At 48.2% G+C, this 19330-nt stretch overlaps 2 protein-coding genes across 2 annotated transcripts in view; both read left to right on the top strand.

The window, feature by feature from the left end:
• Positions 1–19330, top strand: part of LOC146009536 (uncharacterized) — a 783885-nt gene that overhangs the window by 113274 nt on the left and 651281 nt on the right.
• LOC146010047 (uncharacterized) overlaps positions 14387–19330 on the top strand; it is a 33308-nt gene continuing 28364 nt past the window's right edge. Inside the window, exons 1-2 of the mRNA XM_083150887.1 lie at positions 14387–14686; positions 15355–15507. Coding sequence (XP_083007013.1) covers positions 15430–15507 — 78 coding nt within the window. The 5' untranslated portion in view covers positions 14387–14686; positions 15355–15429. The remainder of the gene's footprint in view (positions 14687–15354; positions 15508–19330) is intronic.

The raw sequence follows: 19330 nt of genomic DNA on the forward strand, positions 1-19330 counted from the left end.
GAGGACGGGGACATCTCTCTGGGGTATATCTGTTACTGGGTCCATCTGTAGGAGACACACAGTGACTGAGGACATGGTATATATGTGATTATCCTGGGAATACAGAGGACGGGGACATCTCTCTGGGGTATCTCTGTTACTGGGCTCATCTGTAGGAGACACACAGTGACTGAGGACATGGTATATATGTGATTATACTGGGAATACAGAGGAAGGGGACATCTCTCTGGGGTATCTCTGTTACTGGGCCCATCTGTAGGAGACACGCAGTGACTGAGGACATGGGATATATATACGTGATTATCCTGGGAATACAGAGGACGGGGACATCTCTCTGGGGTATCTCTGTTACTGGGCCCATCTGTAGGAGACACGCAGTGACTGAGGACATGGTATATATGTGACTATACTGGGAATACAGAGGACGGGGACATCTCTCTGGGGTATCTTTGTTACTGGCCCCATCTGTAGGAGACACGCAGTGATTGAGGACATGGTATATACAGTATGTGATTATCCTGGGAATACAGAGGGCAGGGACATCTCTCTGGGGTATCTGTTACTGGGTCCATCTGTAGGAGACACACAGTGACTGAGGACATGGTATATATGTGATTATCCTGGGAATACAGAGGACGGGGACATCTCTCTGGGGTATCTCTGTTACTGGGCCCATCTGTAGGAGACACACAGTGACTGAGGACATGGTATATATGTGATTATACTGGGAATACAGAGGAAGGGGACATCTCTCTGGGGTATCTCTGTTACTGGGCCCATCTGTAGGAGACACGCAGTGACTGAGGACATGATATATATGTGATTATCCTGGGAATACAGAGGATGGGGACATCTCTCTGGGGTATCTCTGTTACTGGGCCCATCTGTAGGAGACACGCAGTGACTGAGGACATGGTATATACGTGATTATCCTGGGAATACAGAGGACGGGGACATCTCTCTGGGGTATCTCTGTTACTGGGCCCATCTGTAGGAGACACGCAGTGACTGAGGACATTGTATATATGTGATTATCCTGGGAATACAGAGGACGGGGACATCTCTCTGGGGTATCTCTGTTACTGGGCCCATCTGTAGGAGACACGCAGTGACTGAGGACATTGTATATATGTGATTATCCTGGGAATACAGAGGACGGGGACATCTCTCTAGGGTATCTCTGTTACTGGGCCCATCTGTAGGAGACACGCAGTGACTGAGGACATGGTATATATGTGATTATCCTGGGAATACAGAGGACGGGGACATCTCTCTGGGGTATCTCTGTTACTTGGCCCATCTGTAGGAGACACGCAGTGACTGAGGACATGGTATATATGTGACTATACTGGGAATACAGAGGACGGGGACATCTCTCTGGGGTATCTCTGTTACTGGGCCCATCTGTAGGAGACACGCAGTGACTGAGGACATGGGATATATATATACGTGATTATCCTGGGAATACAGAGGACGGGGACATCTCTCTGGGGTATCTCTGTTACTGGGCCCATCTGTAGGAGACACACAGTGACTGAGGACATTGTATATATGTGATTATCCTGGGAATACAGAGGACGGGGACATCTCTCTGAGGTATCTCTGTTACTAGGCCCATCTGTAGGAGACACACAGTGACTGAGGACATGGTATATATGTGATTATCCTGGGATTACAGAGGACAGGGACATCTCTCTGGGGTATCTATGTTACTGGGTCCATCTGTAGGAGACACACAGTGACTGAGGACATGGTATATATGTGATTATCCTGGGAATACAGAGGACGGGGACATCTCTCCGGGGTATCTCTGTTACTGGGCCCATCTGTAGGAGACACGCAGTGACTGAGGACATGGTATATATGTGATTATCCTGGGAATACAGAGGACGGGGACATCTCTCCGGGGTATCTCTGTTACTGGGCCCATCTGTAGGAGACACGCAGTGACTGAGGACATTGTATATATGTGATTATCCTGGGAATACAGAGGACGGGGACATCTCTCTGGGGTATCTCTGTTACTGGGCCCATCTGTAGGAGACACGCAGTGACTGAGGACATGGTATATATGTGACTATACTGGGAATACAGAGGACGGGGACATCTCTCTGGGGTATCTCTGTTACTGGGCCCATCTGTAGGAGACACACAGTGATAGAGGACATGGTATATACAGTATGTGATTATCCTGGGAATACAGAGGACGGGGACATCACTCTGGTGTATCTCTGTTACTGGGCCCATCTGTAGGAGACACGCAGTGACTGAGGACATGGTATATATGTGATTATCCTGGGAATACAGAGGACGGGGACATCTCTCTGGGGTATCTCTGTTACTGGGACCATCTGTAGGAGACACGCAGTGACTGAGGATATGGTATATATGTGATTATCCTGGGAATACAGAGGACGGGGACATCTCTCTGGGGTATCTCGGTTACTGGGCCCATCTGTAGGAGACACACAGTGACTGAGGACATGGTATATATGTGATTATCCTGGGAATACAGAGGACGGGGACATCTCTCTGGGGTATCTCTGTTACTGGCCCCATCTGTAGGAGACACACAGTGACTGAGGACATGGTATATATGTGATTATCCTGGGAATACAGAGGACGGGGACATCTCTCTGGGGTATCTCTGTTACTGGCCCCATCTGTAGGAGACACACAGTGACTGAGGACATGGTATATATGTGATTATCCTGGGAATACAGAGGACGGGGACATCTCTCTGGGGTATCCCTGTTACTGGGCCCATCTGTAGGAGACACACAGTGACTGAGGACATGGTATATATGTGATTATCCTGGGAATACAGAGGACGGGGACATCTCTCTGGGGTATCTCTGTTACTGGCCCCATCTGTAGGAGACACGCAGTGACTGAGTACATGGTATATATGTGATTATCCTGGGAATACAGAGGACGGGGACATCTCTCCGGGGTATCTCTGTTACTGGGCCCATCTGTAGGAGACACACAGTGACTGAGGACATGGGATATATATATGTGATTATCCTGGGAATACAGAGGACGGGGACATCTCTCTGGGGTATCTCTGTTACTGGGCCCATCTGTAGGAGACACGCAGTGATTGAGGACATGGTATATATGTGATTATCCTGGGAATACAGAGGACGGGGACATCTCTCTGGGGTATCTCTGTTACTGGGCCCATCTGTAGGAGACACGCAGTGACTGAGGACATGGGATATATATATACGTGATTATCCTGGGAATACAGAGGACGGGGACATCTCTCTGGGGTATCTCTGTTACCGGGTCCATCTGTAGGAGACACACAGTGACTGAGGACATGTATATATGTGATTATCCTGGGAATACAGAGGACGGGGACATCTCTCTGGGGTATCCCTGTTACTGGGCCCATCTGTAGGAGACACACAGTGACTGAGGACATTGTATATATGTGATTATCCTGGGAATACAGAGGACTGGGACATCTCTGTGGGGTCTCTCTGTTACTGGCCCCATCTGTAGGAGACACGCAGTGACTGAGGACATAGTATATATGTGATTATCCTGGGAATACAGAGGACGGGGACATCTCTCTGGGATATCTCTGTTACTGGGCCCATCTGTAGGAGACACGCAGTGACTGAGGACATGGTATATATGTGATTATCCTGGGAATACAGAGGACGGGGACATCACTCTGGTGTATATCTGTTACTGGGCCCATCTGTAGGAGACACGCAGTGACTGAGGACATTGTATATATGTGATTATCCTGGGAATACAGAGGACGGGGACATCTCTCCGGGGTATCTCTGTTACTGGGCCCATCTGTAGGAGACACACAGTGACTGAGGACATGGTATATATGTGATTATCCTGGGAATACAGAGGACGGGGACATCTCTCCGGGGTATCTCTGTTACTGGGCCCATCTGTAGGAGACACGCAGTGACTGAGGACATGGTATATATGTGATTATCCTGGGAATACAGAGGACGGGGACATCTCTCCGGGGTATCTCTGTTACTGGGCCCATCTGTAGGAGACACGCAGTGACTGAGGACATTGTATATATGTGATTATCCTGGGAATACAGAGGACGGGGACATCTCTCTGGGGTATCTCTGTTACTGGGTCCATCTGTAGGAGACACACAGTGACTGAGGACATTGTATATATGTGATTATCCTGGGAATACAGAGGACAGGGCCATCTCTCTGGGGTATCTCTGTTACTGGGTCCATCTGTAGGAGACACACAGTGACTGAGGACATGGTATATATTTGATTATCCTGAGAATACAGAGGACAGGGCCATCTCTCTGGGGTATCTCTGTTACTGGGTCCATCTGTAGGAGACACACAGTGACTGAGGACATGGTATATATGTGATTATCCTGAGAATACAGAGGACGGGGACATCTCTCTGGGGTATCTCTGTTACTGGGTCCATCTGTAGGAGACACACAGTGACTGAGGACATGGTATATATGTGATTATCCTGGGAATACAGAGGACGGGGACATCTCTCTGGGGTATCTCTGTTACTGGGCCCATCTGTAGGAGACACGCAGTGACTGAGGACATTGTATATATGTGATTATCCTGGGAATACAGAGGACGGGGACATCTCTCTGGGGTATCTCTGTTACTGGGCCCATCTGTAGGAGACACACAGTGACTGAGGACATGGTATATATGTGATTATCCTGGGAATACAGAGGACGGGGACATCTCTCTGGGATATCCCTGTTACTGGGCCCATCTGTAGGAGACACACAGTGACTGAGGACATGGTAGATATGTGATTATCCTGGGAATACAGAGGACGGGGACATCTCTCTGGGGTATCTCTGTTACTGAGCCCATCTGTAGGAGAAACACAGTGACTGAGGACATGTATATATGTGATTATCCTGGGAATACAGAGGACGTGGACATCTCTCTGGGGTATCCCTGTTACTGGGCCCATCTGTAGGAGACACACAGTGACTGAGGACATGGTATATATGTGATTATCCTGAGAATACAGAGGACAGGGACATCTCTCTGGGGTATCTCTGTTGCTGGGTCCATCTGTAGGAGACACACAGTGACTGAGGACATGGTATATATGTGATTATCCTGGGAATACAGAGGACGGGGACATCTCTCTGGGGTATCTCTGTTACTGGGCCCATCTGTAGGAGACACACAGTGACTGAGTACATTGTATATATGTGATTATCCTGGGAATACAGAGGACGGGGACATCTCTCTGGGGTATCTCTGTTACTGGGCCCATCTGTAGGAGACACACAGTGACTGAGGACATGTATATATGTGATTATACTGGGAATACAGAGGACGGGGACATCTCTCTGGGGTATTCCTGTTACTGGGCCCATCTGTAGGAGATACACAGTGACTGAGGACATTGTATATATGTGATTATCCTGGGAATACAGAGGACAGGGACATCTCTCTGGGGTATCTCTGTTACTGAGACCATCTGTAGGAGAAACACAGTGACTGAGGACATGTATATATGTGATTATCCTGGGAATACGGAGGACGGGGACATCTCTCTGGGGTATCCCTGTTACTGGGCCCATCTGTAGGAGACACACAGTGACTGAGGGTTGGGATCGTTTGGTGTACAAGCATTAGGTCGACATTCTGAAAGGTCGACATGGGTCTAGGTCAACATGGGGTTAGGTCAGTGGTTCCCAACCCTGGTCCTCAAGTACCCCCAACAGTGCATGTTTTCCAGGTCACCCGGCAGGTGCAATCATTATTCAGACACATTTTAAAAGATCCACAGGTGGAGCTAATTATGTCACTTGAGATTCTGTGTGGAGACCTGGAAAACGTGCACTGTTGGGGGTACTTGAGGACCAGGGTTGGGAACCACTGGGTTAGGTCAACAGGTCATTAGGTAGACATGGGTTTAGATTGACAGGTAAAAAGGTCAACACAAGCAAACGGTCAACATGGTGTTTTTCACGTTTTTTTTCACCAAAATGTCGACACGGACACTGAAACGTAGCACCGGTACACTTGGCACACTATTTTATTCTCCCTCCAAGCCCTAGTGGATGGTAGGGCATGAAGTTCCGCCTGTCGGCACATGTCGGCTCAAAAAACAGTCAAAATCCCCATGTCGACCTTTTGACTGTCAACCTAAAGCCACGTCGACCTATATGAATGTAGACCAAATGACCGTATCCCGTGACTAAGTACATTGTATTTGTGTGATTAGCAGATGATAGTACAGATTAGTACCTGTTAATAGGCTTTCCTCTACTCCACCATGGCAGCATACATCTGGGTTACGCCCTCTTGGGTAGATATCTGGAAAGGAACACAAAAAAACACAGACACTGCCCCTATATAAGGACCTCCTCCCTTGGGCTCTGTGTCTTATTAAACAGCTCCTTTTATAACACAAATCCTTAAACGGGACGGGAAAACGGCTGCCATGGTGGAGTAGAGGAAAGCCTATTAACAGGTACTAATCTGTACTTTCCTCTACCTCCCCATGGCAGCATACATCTGGGTATACCCAAGCAGTTTTACTCCACTGGGTGGGACAATACATAATTGATAAGAAACAAAAAGGATACGGTTACTTCACCACCTCCGTCTGTAGGCTGTACGTATTACTATCATACGACTGCGCTCAATATTTTACACCCCATACTAGCATCTTGGGATGCTGTAACGTCTACCCTGTAGTGCTTGGTAAACGTGTGTGCAGATGACCAGCATGCTGCTCTGCATACTTCTTCTATTGATGAGGACTCCCTTTCGGCCCAGGATGCTGCCAAGGACCTGGTGGAATGGGCTTTAAGCCCCACCGGAATTTCCACTTTCCTAATTTTGTATGCTTCTCTGATGCATGTTTTTATCCATCTTGAAATGGTAGTTTTGGTAGCCCCCATTCCTTTATTCCTGCCCTCCATCAGTACGAACAGTCTTTTTGATTTCCTAAAAGCCTGTACCCTTCTTATGTATACTTTTAAGGCCCTCGTTACGTCTAGACTGTGTAGCCTTTCTTCTTTAGCATTCTTAGGATTCGCACAGAATGAAGGAAGGATTATTTCTTGGTTGAGATGGAAGCTGGACACTACCTTAGGTAAAAAGGTAGGATTCGTCCTCAGCACTGCCCTGTCTTCGAAGAAATTTAGAAATGGTTCCTGTACCCACAGGGCCTGGAGCTCCGACACCCTCCTTGCTGACGTGATAGCTACAAGAAATACCACTTTCATAGTTAGATAGTTGAGCGATATCTCTTCTAAGGGCTCGAATGGACCCTCTGTCAGCACATTAAGCACCAGATTAAGGTCCCACGGGGCCATGGGGTTGTGGAAGGTTGGCCTGATCTTCTTGATCGCCTGAACGAACCTCTGGATGTATTTATTGTCCGCAATTTTGGTATCCAACATCGCTCCAATGGCCGAAATCTGTACTTTTAAAGAATTTGCTGCCAGCTTTTTCTCTAATCCTGCTTGCAGGAAGTCTAGAATGGTAGGTATTAATCTAGGGTCTTTGTTATTTTCTTTACAGAAGAACACATACTTGCCCCATATTCTATAATAAGTTGCGGATGTCGACACCTTCCTTGCTTTCAGCAGCGTGTCAACTACCTTCTGGGAAAACCCTTTCCCTCTTAGCGTCCTGGTTTCAGTAACCAGGCCGCTAGGTTCCAGCTTGCTGGCTGCCGTTGACGAAACCGGCCCTGCCCAACGAGATCCTCGTGGTCGGGTAGGAACCATGGCCCCCTTATCGCCATCTTCACTAGCTTGGCAAACCAAGGTCTTCTTGGCCAGTAGGGCAGGATTGCTATTACCGTGGCCGTCTCTCTCTGCACTTTGTTCAGGAATCTGTGGATGATTGTAAACGGGGGAAATGCATATACTAGCTCCGCTCTCCACTCCGCCGTGAGTGCGTCCGTCTGCCATGCTGTCGGCTCCCAGTGTCTGGAGATAAATCTTGGGACCTTCTCATTGTTTGCCGTCGCCATCAGATCCACTTCCGGTACCCCCCATTCTTGCATCAGTTGTGTAAACACTGTTGCTGACAACTCCCACTCTCCTGGGACTAGCCTGTACCTGCTCAGAGCGTCTGCCCTGACATTTTCTCTCCCTGCCACGAACACTGCGGAGATGTTTCTGACATGACGTTCTGCCCATTTCAGGATAAGCGTGACCTCCGCCATCAGTTTCCGGCTCCTTGTACCCCCCTGTTTGTTCAGGTACATGACCACTGACTGGTTGTCCGATCTTATTATCAGATCTTTGCCTCTTACTAGCTCCTGAAATTCTTGACATGCCAAGAACACCGCCCGCATCTCTCTTACGTTTGAATGTTGCCGGCCCATAGCCTGGTCCCATTCTCCTTGTGTCGACTGCTCTTCGCATACCGCGCCCCATCCTGTCTCGCTGGCGTCTGTTGTCACCACTTCCCCTTGGTCAGCCTGTGTACTTTTGACCACCATAGCAGATCTTCTATTGCTCCTTTTGACAGATATATCCTCTGTCTTCGGTCCTTTGCATCTCCGTTCCACTGTCTCAAGAAGCAGTTTTGCAGCGTCCTGATGTGGAATCTGGCCCAACTGGTCGTATCTAATGCGGCCGACAGGATGCCGAGTACCCTCATGCAGTCTTCTGAGTATACCACCTTTTTCTTTAACATTCCTTTTACTTCCTGTTGAAGTTTTTGGCGTCTGTCTTTTGTCAATTTTATAGTCATTTCTTTTGTATCCAGAATGACCCCTAGGTACTTTACCTTCTGTGCCGGTACTAGCTGACTTTTTTGGATGTTGATTAACCATCCATGTTGTCTCAGGTAGTCCAGCACTACCCCTGTATGTGCTTCTGCCATTTCTTTGGTATCTGCCGCAATCAAGAGGTCGTCTAAGTACGGCCAGATTGAGATGCCTAACACCCTTAGGTTGGCTACCAGGACCACCAGAATTTTCGTAAAAGTTCTCGGAGACGTAGACAGGCCGAACGGCAGCGATGTGAACTGGTATGTTATTTGCCTTAGGCGAAACCTGAAAAACTTCTGGTGTCCCAGAAATATCGGGACGTGTAAGTATGCATCCTTTAAATCGATCGTAGTTAGAAACATCCCTGTTTCTATGTCTGGTATGATGGACCTTATTGATTCCATTCTGAATCGTTTCACATGAACATAGGTGTTCAGCCGTCTTAGGTCTAATATAGTTCTGAACCCTCCTGACTGTTTTTTTACGACAAAGAATCTTGAAAACCATCCCAGATCTTCGTCTTGTTTGGAAATTCTTATGACCACTCCTTGCTCTATCATGTTCTGTAGGCTGCTGAACAAGACCGCCCTTTCTTCCGAATTGCTGGGAATAGGTGACACTTCCATCCAGCTTCCTGGTACTGTGACAAATTCTATTTTGTAGCCTGAAGAGACTACTTCCAGTACCCACTTGTCTTGTACTGACTGATGCCAAACTTCTTGATACTGCATCAGTCTGCCTCCTACTTTCTCTCTGGCGTCATTGCTGGTTTTGCCTGAAGGCAAACCTGCCGTCTCTGCCCCTTTGGCCACGAAAATTATACCTGTTACCAAGCCAAGGCCTGCGAAAGCCTCTGCCTGGCCTATACGTTTTTGCTTCTCTGAAGTCTGTGGACTGGTACCGGGATGTTTTATTGAATGACCCCCTTCTCGCGGCCTTATCTTGCGGTAGCCATACCGACTTACCACCTGATATTTTCGTAATAATCTCATCTAATTGCTGCCCAAACAGGTAACTCCCTTGGAAGGGCAAAGAGATCAGCTTGTTTTTGGACTGACTGTCCGCCGCCCAAGGCTTCAGCCACAAGGCTCTTCTTATAACCGCAGTTGTAGCATTAGATCTGGCCGCCAAACGTACCATATCAAGAGAAGCGTCACACAAAAATTCTACAGCCACCTGAATGTTTTGTACCACCTTCAATAGTTCTGACCTCTTAATGCCATCCAGCATGTCGGACTCCAGGTCCTGGCACCATGATCTTAGGACCCTGGTAGTCACCGCTGCAGCTGACGAAGCTTTCATCGAAGCCCCTATTGTGGTATGTTGTTTCCTCAGACTCATCTCAATCTTTCTTTCCATTGAGTCTTTAAATATGTTCGCATCCTCTAATGGGAGCGTAGTTTTTCTTGAGATGCGTGCTATCGCTGCATCCACCTTGGGTGCCTCATCCCACTTTTTAAACTGCTCATGGTCAAAGGGGTACATCTTAGATCCTCTTAGGGGTACTGCCACCTTTTTATCGGGGTGCCCCCATTCCTCTTCCACTACTTCTTGTAGTGTCTTAGATAATGGAAAAGCCTTATTTTTCCTCTTTTTGTCCTTGAACAAAAGGTCCTGAAGCTTACCCTCCTCCTGAGGGTCCTCTATATTGAGTGACTTATGTACTAAGCAAAGTAGGTTCTCCAGTAAGTCCGGGTTGAAGTCCACCCCATCTTTTTCCTGGAACACTTCGCCTTCCTCCATCTCTTCCTCTGGCTTCCCAGAGGGGCCTGGCTCTGACCCTTCAGAGTCAGAACGCACTGCCCTAGACCTCTTCCCTGAGGACTTGACAAACTCCTCCTTAGACATAAAGGTGTCTGCTAGCTCAGTTTTAAGCAACTTTACTAAGTCTGTTATTTGTATAGATCCCATTTGTACTGAGCTCCTGCATTTGCTGCATTCAGGACCTGTACATTTGTCAGGTAATACTTTATCACAGGATGAGCACTTTCTCTTGTGCTTAGCCTTAGGTTCTCCTTTTTCTTTGCCAGTTTCGGACCTAGCAGAAAAAACCCTATTTTAGGTATTTGCAGAAAAAAAATTTCCCTTATGCAAAGAAAACACAGCGCTACTTTAATGCGGCTTACCCTGGCTTACTCGGCTGCTTTTTCTCATCCTCCATTATTACTTTAATCACAGGCTCACTGTAACAACATGAGACCTCCGTTACAGGTAAGAAAGAAAACAACCAAGTCCCAGCAGCGCCGCTGCTTGTTGGGACCTTACCCCAGTCTGCTGGTATCAGGCACAAGCTTTCCTTTGTCTGCCCCTCCGTATGGACACAGTCCCGAGCGCGATCACCGGCATCCAGACATGCTGAGACGCCTTCCGATGACCTCAGACGCTTTCTGGCGTCTCCTATGTACTACGCGTGACGCCCCGCGTCATCACGCGCCGCGTCATGGAAGTGCGCCTCTCCCTCTGCTTTTGCTCCATGCCTGCTGCTGATGCCGGCGTCGTTACCCACAACCGCTCCTGGCGGCGGGGTACTCCAGCAGATGGACGTCCCAACTGCTCTCGACAGCGGGGGTCCCAAAACGCCATTACCCCTTACTGCACTCGGCAGGGGAGCCAGCTCACAGCCACTTCACAGGGTAAGCCACGCACATCTACCCGGAAAGGAAAAAAAGACAGAGCCCAAGGGAGGAGGTCCTTATATAGGGGCAGTGTCTGTGTTCCTTTCCAGATATCTACCCAAGAGGGCGTAACCCAGATGTATGCTGCCATGGGGATGTAGAGGAAATATAAATATAGGGGGGTCTAATACCTGCAGTCCTCTTACCCAGTGAGGTCAGGGGCTCCATCATCACGTCCTTGTACAGACCCTTGTGTCCCTCTATATACTCCCCCTCCTGCATGGACAGATAGACAGTGACATCCTGACACACAATGACACAGGCAAGTCTTCCCATTAGGCAGGATCATTGGGGCGCAGGACCACATCCGACTGTACAATGGCACTGCCCTTATGGAATTGCCCCGCTGAGACACCCTGCCCTTCCCAGCCCTCGCCCATGGGCCACAGTGTCTTGTGTAGGAAAATGTATTCCCTGTGTCACAGAGCCCTGGTCGGTGTTTCCTCGGTACTCTTTACCTAGATGGGCGCCAGCGATTGAAATCGCGGGCGTCGGGGGTAAAAATCGTGGTCATCGCGGGCAAGACGCGATGCCCGCGATTTTCCCATAGGGAACAATGTTAAAAAGGGTGATTGACCGCGATTTTACTGTTAAATGCCTCAATGGACCCGATTTGCCCATAGGAATCAATGTTAAATGGGCCACAGAGCCCAAATAGGCACAATTAACCCTTAAATGTCCCCCCAAATTTTTAACGCCACCCCACGATCCACGCCAACCCGAAGCGTGGCGAGCGCAGCGAGCCCGCGAGGGGCGGCGGTACGCGTCCTCCGACCTTTTCATGCCCTACTATCCACTAGGGCGTGGAGTGAGAATAGAATAGTGTGGCGAGCGCAGCGAGCCACCGAGCCCGAAGTGTGGCGAGGGGACGCGGATACCTTCACAGTTATACGCGTCCCCTCGCGGGCTTCACAGGTGTCCGTGGCGACGCGGACACCTGTGAAGCCCGCGAGGGGACGCGTCTACCTGTGAAGGTATCCGCATCCCCTCGCCACGCTTCGGGCTCGGTGGCTCGCTGCGCTCGCCACACTATTCTATTCTCACTCCACGCCCTAGTGGATAGTAGGGCATGAAAAGGTCGGAGGACGCGTACCGCCGCCCCTCGCGGGCTCGCTGCGCTCGCCACGCTTCGGGTTGGCGTGGATCGTGGGGTGGCGTTAAAAATTTGGGGGGACATTTAAGGGTTAATTGTGCCTATTTGGGCTCTGTGGCCCATTTAACATTGATTCCTATGGGCAAATCGGGTCCATTGAGGCATTTAACAGTAAAATCGTGTCCATCGGGCCTTTTAACATTGATTCCTATGGAAAATCGGGAGCATCGCGTCGCGGGCATCGCGGGTACATTTATGGCCGGCCGCGACGCGACCGACGCGATTTCCATGTTTAACATGGGTTTCAATGGGAAATCGCGGGCATCGCGTCGGTCGCGTCGCGGCCAGACATAAATGCACCCGCGATCACCACGACGGGCGCCCATCTAAGTAAAGAGTACCGTTTCCTCTAATCCAGCATTATCCAAATGGTCCTCTCATGTCTGAAGGTATGCCTTGAATGGGTCATGTTGGGAGGTATACCTTGTATACGAATACAAACAATAGGACACCACAGGCTGCTCCCGCTGTATACTAATAGCAAGACACCCTAGGCTGCTCCATCTGAATAATACTAATAATAGGAAAATAAAAATAAAATAACACCACAGGCTGCTCACCCTGTATACTAATAACAGGGCATCACAGGCTGCTCCCCTTGTATAATAACAATAATAATAGGTCATCACAGTCTGCTCCCATTGTATAATAACAATAATAATAATGACAGGACACCACAGTCTGCTCCCCCTGTATAATAATAGGACACCACAGTTTGCTCCCCGTGTATAAGACACCACAGTCTGCTCCCCTTGTATAATAATAAGACACCACAGTCTGCTCCCCCTGTATAATAATAATAAGACACCACAGTCTGCTCCCACTGTATAATAAAAAGACACCACAGGCTGCTCCCCTGTATAATAATAAGACACCACAGTCTGTTCCCCTGTATAATAATAAGACACCACAGTCTGCTCCCCCTGTATAATAATAAGACACCACAGGCTGCTCCCCCTGTATTATAATAATAGGACACCACAGGCTGCTCCTCCTGAGTAATACTATTAATAACAGGACACCACAGTCTGCTCCTCCTATATACTAATAGCAGGACACAACAGGCTGCTCCCCCTGTTTAACACTAAAAATAAAATAACACCACAGGCTGCTCACCCTGTATACTAATAACAGGGCATTACAGGCTGCTCCCCTTGTATAATAACAATAATAATAGGTAATCACAGTCTGCTCCCATTGTATAATAATAATGACAGGACACCACAGTCTGCTCCCCCTGTATAATAACAGGACACCACAGTTTGCTCCCCGTGTATAAGACACCACAGTCTGCTCCCCTTGTATAATAATAATAGGACACCACAGTCTGCTCCCCCTGTATAATAATAATAAGACACCACAGTCTGCTCCCACTGTATAATAAAAATACACCACAGGCTGCTCCCCTGTATAATAATAAGACATCACAGTCTGTTCCCCTGTATAATAATAATAAGACACCACAGTCTGCTCCCCCTCTATAATAATAGGACACCAGAGTTTGATCCCCGTGTATAATAATTATAGGACACCACAGTCTGCTCCTCTGTATAATAAAACCAACAGGACAGTTTTTTCCGAACCCCGAGGACCGTGTTCCATCACCCAGTGACAATAAAACAACAGTATATGTAACTGGCTGCTGCCTGGCACAGCGGAGTAATAGGCACCGACCCGGTCCCAGCATACAAATCAATCACCTGTAAAAATTCTATACAGTTACACAAACAACTTCCGGCATTTGGACCGCACCTGGAACGCACAAATCGGAAGACCATACAGGAAACGTAGCCAAACGTCACTATGTAGACCGGAAGCTGTTTGTGCAATGTGGAATGTCCTCCTCCGTCGACAGAGAGAGCAGGCGGCTGTGTATGTAACTGCCCGAGGTGATTCTACAGGTCACGCTGCCGCAGCTCACAGAGAGAAATAAGCGGCCTGTGATTAGTATTCTACAGGAGGAGCAGCCTGTGGTGTCTTATTATTAGTATTCTACAGTGGGAGCAGCCTGTGGTGTCTTATTATTAATATTCTGCATGGGGAGCAGCTTGTGGTGCCCTGTGATTAGTATTCTACAGGAGGAGCAGCCTGTGGTGTCCTGTTATCAGTATTATACAGGGTGAGCAGCCTGTGGTGTCCTGTTATCAGTATTCTACAGGGGGAGCAGCCGGTGGTGTCCTGTTATCAGTATTCTACAGGGGGAGCAGCCTGTGGTGTCCTGTTATTATTATTGCACAGGGGGAGCAGACTGTGGTGTCCTGTTATACCCCTCTCACACTGGAAAGCGCTTGCAAGTCGGGTACAAGCGGTTTCACACTAGGCGCCCGGCCATGCGGGTGATGTAATCGGGAGGCGGGGCCGCGCTGGGGGTTGTCAGCGTGTCCCAGTGGTACCTTTACAGTGCAGTGAAAGGGATGCGACTGGGATACTCGTTCACACTGCCCCTGGACCCGCGACAATCTTCCTGGACCCTTTCACACTGACCAGTTTCCCGGGTTGTTGCGCATTCATGTACAATAAACCGGGAAATATTTGTCAGTGTGAAAGGGTTATCATTAGTATTATACAGGGGGAGCTGCCTGTGGTGTCCTCTTATTAGTATTATACAGGGGGGGTGGCCTACGGTGTGCTGTTTTTATTAGAATTATGCAGGGGGAGCTGCCTCTGGTGTCCTGTTATTATTATTGTTGTACAAAGTGGAGCAGCCTCTGGTGTCCTGTTATTATTATTGTTGTACAAAGTGGAGCAGCCTGTGGTGTTTATTGTAATTATTATATTTACTCCTAGATAACAGAGCGGTGAGGAAACAGAGTGTTTACTAGACATCACGTGAGGATAAGACACGTCACTGATTCCCTGAGGATGGACAAGGACCAGAGTCACATGACTGAGAGGATACTAAATCTCACCCTGGAGATCATCTACCTGCTGACTGGGGAGGTGAGGGGATCTGGGAGTGTCACTGTGACATCACTTATATCTATAGTAATAATACAGGGACGTGACTGGGGAGGTGAGGGGATCTGGGAGCGTCACTGTGACGTCACTTATATCTATAGTAATAATACAGGGACGTGACTGGGGAGGTGAGGGGATCTGGGAGTGTCACTGTGACATCACTATATCTATAGTAATAATATAGGGACGTGACTGGGGAGGTGAGGGGATCTGGGAGGGTCACTGTGACATCACTTATATCTATAGTAATAATACAGGGACATGACTGGGGAGGTGAGGGGATCTGGGAGCGTCACTGTGACATCACTTATATCTATAGTAATAATACAGGGACGTGACTGGGGAGGTGATGGGATCTGGGAGCGTCACTGTGACATCACTTATATCTATAGTAATAATACAGGGACGTGACTGGGGAGGTGAGGGGATCTGGGAGCGTCACTGTGACATCACTTATATCTATAGTAATAATACAGGGACGTGACTGGGGAGGTGAGGGGATCTGGGAGCGTCACTGTGACATCACTTATATCTATAGTAATAATACAGGGATGTGACTGGGGAGGTGAGGGGATCTGGGAGTGTCACTGTGACATCACTTATATCTATAGTGATAACACAGGGTCGTGACTGGGGAGGTGAGGGGATCTGGGAGCGTCACTGTGACATCACTTATATCTATAGTAATATTACAGGGTTGTGACTGGGGATGTGAGGGGATCTGGGAGCGTCACTGTGACATCACTTATATCTATAGTAATATTACAGGGATGTGAGGGGATCTGGGAGCGTCACTGTGACATCACTTATATCTATAGTAATAATACAGGGACGTGACTGGGGAGGTGAGGGGATCTGGGAGCGTCACTGTGACATCACTTATATCTATAGTAATAATACAGGGATGTGACTGGGGAGGTGAGGGGATCTGGGAGCGTCACTGTGACATCACTTATATCAATAGTAATAATACAGGGACGTGACTGTGGAGGTGAGGGGATCTTGGAGCGTCACTGTGACGTCACTTCTATCTATAGTAATAATACAGGGACGTGACTGGGGAGGTGAGGGGATCTGGGAGCGTCACTGTGATGTCACTTATATCTATAGTAATAATACAGGGATGTGACTGGGGAGGTGAGGGGATCTGGGAGCGTCACTGTGACGTCACTTATATCTAAAGTGATAATACAGGGACGTGACTGGGAAGGTGAGAGGATCTGGGAGCGTCACTGTGACATCACTTCTATCTATAGTGATAATACAGGGACGTGGCCGGGGAGGTGAGGGGATCTGGGAGTGTCACTGTGACATCACTTATATCTGTAGTAATAATACAGGGACGTGACTGGGGAGGTGAGGGGATCTGGGAGCGTCACTGTGACGTCACTTCTATCTATAGTAATAATACAGGGATGTGACCGGGGAGGTGAGGGGATCCGGGAGTGTCACTGTGACATCACTTATATCTATAGTGATAATACAGGGACGTGACTGGGGATGTGAGGGGATCTGGGAGTGTCACTGTGACGTCACTTATATCTATAGTAATAATACAGGTACGTGAATGGGGAGGTGAGGGGATCTGGGAGCATCACTGTGACATCACTTATATCTATAGTAATAATACAGGGATGTGACTGGGGAGGTGAGGGGATCTTGGAGCGTCACTGTGACGTCACTTCTATCTATAGTAATAATACAGGGACGTGACTGGGGAGGTGAGGGGATCTGGGAGCGTCACTGTGATGTCACTTATATCTATAGTAATAATACAGGGAGGTGAGGGGATCTGGGAGCGTCACTGTGACATCACTTATATCTTTAGTAATAATACAGGGATGTGACTGGGGAGCTGAGGGGATCTGGGAGCGTCACTGTGACATCACTTATATCTTTAGTAATAATACAGGGACGTGACTGGGGAGGTGAGGGGATCTGGGAGCGTCACAGTGACGTCACTTATATCTATAGTAATAATACAGGGACCTGACTGGGGAGGTGAGGGGATCTGGGAGCGTCACTGTGACGTCACTTATATCTATAGTAATAATACAGGGACCTGACTGGGGAGGTGAGGGGATCTGGGAGCGTCACTGTGACGTCACTTATATCTATAGTAATAATACAGGGACGTGACTGGGGAGGTGAGGGGATCTGGGAGCGTCACTGTGACGTCACTTATATCTATAGTAATATTACAGGGTTGTGACTGGGGATGTGAGGGGATCTGGGAGCGTCACTGTGACATCACTTATATCTATAGTAATAATACAGGGACGTGACTTGGGAGGTGAGGGGATCTGGGAGCGTCACTGTGACATCACTTATATCTATAGTAATAATACAGGGATGTGACTGGGGAGGTGAGGGGATCTGGGAGTGTCACTGTGACATCACTTATATCTATAGTAATAATACAGGGATGTGACTGGGGAGGTGAGGGGATCTGGGAGTGTCACTGTGACGTCACTTATATCTATAGTAATAATACAGGGACGTGACTGGGGAGGTGAGGGGATCTGGGAGTGTCACTGTGACGTCACTTATATCTATAGTAATAATACAGGGATGTGACTGGGGAGGTGAGGGGATCTGGGAGTGTCACTGTGACATCACTTATATCTATATTAATAATACAGGGATGTGACTGGGGAGGTGAGGGGATCAGGGAGTGTCACTGACATCACTTATATCTATAGTAATAATACAGGGACGTGACTGGGGAGGTGAGGGGATCAGGGAGTGTCACTGTGACATCACTTATATCTATAGTAATAATACAGGGACGTGACTGGGGAGGTGAGGGGATCAGGGAGTGTCACTGTGACATCACTTATATCTATAGTAATAATACAGGGACATGACTGGGGAGGTGAGGGGATCTGGGAGCGTCACTGTGACATCACTTATATCTATAGTAATAATACAGGGACGTGACTGGGGAGGTGATGGGATCTGGGAGTGTCACTGTGACATCACTTATATCTATAGTAATAATACAGGGACGTGACTGGGGAGGTGAGGGGATCTGGGAGCGTCACTGTGACATCACTTATATCTATAGTAATAATACAGGGACGTGACTGGGGAGGTGAGGGGATCTGGGAGCGTCACTGTGACATCACTTATATCTATAGTAATAATACAGGGACGTGACTGGGGAGGTGAGGGGATCTGGGAGCGTCACTGTGACATCACTTATATCTATAGTAATAATACAGGGATGTGACTGGGGAGGTGAGGGGATCTGGGAGTGTCACTGTGACATCACTTATATCTATAGTGATAACACAGGGTCGTGACTGGGGAGGTGAGGGGATCTGGGAGCGTCACTGTGACATCACTTATATCTATAGTAATATTACAGGGTTGTGACTGGGGATGTGAGGGGATCTGGGAGCGTCACTGTGACATCACTTATATCTATAGTAATATTACAGGGATGTGAGGGGATCTGGGAGCGTCACTGTGACATCACTTATATCTATAGTAATAATACAGGGACGTGACTGGGGAGGTGAGGGGATCTGGGAGCGTCACTGTGACATCACTTATATCTATAGTAATAATACAGGGATGTGACTGGGGAGGTGAGGGGATCTTGGAGCGTCACTGTGACGTCACTTCTATCTATAGTAATAATACAGGGACGTGACTGGGGAGGTGAGGGGATCTGGGAGCGTCACTGTGATGTCACTTATATCTATAGTAATAATACAGGGATGTGACTGGGGAGGTGAGGGGATCTGGGAGCGTCACTGTGACGTCACTTATATCTAAAGTGATAATACAGGGACGTGAC

This window comes from Crinia signifera, chromosome 6 (genome assembly GCF_055691185.1).
Source record: "Crinia signifera chromosome 6, ASM5569118v1, whole genome shotgun sequence".
In the NCBI taxonomy this organism is placed as follows: domain Eukaryota; kingdom Metazoa; phylum Chordata; class Amphibia; order Anura; family Myobatrachidae; genus Crinia; species Crinia signifera.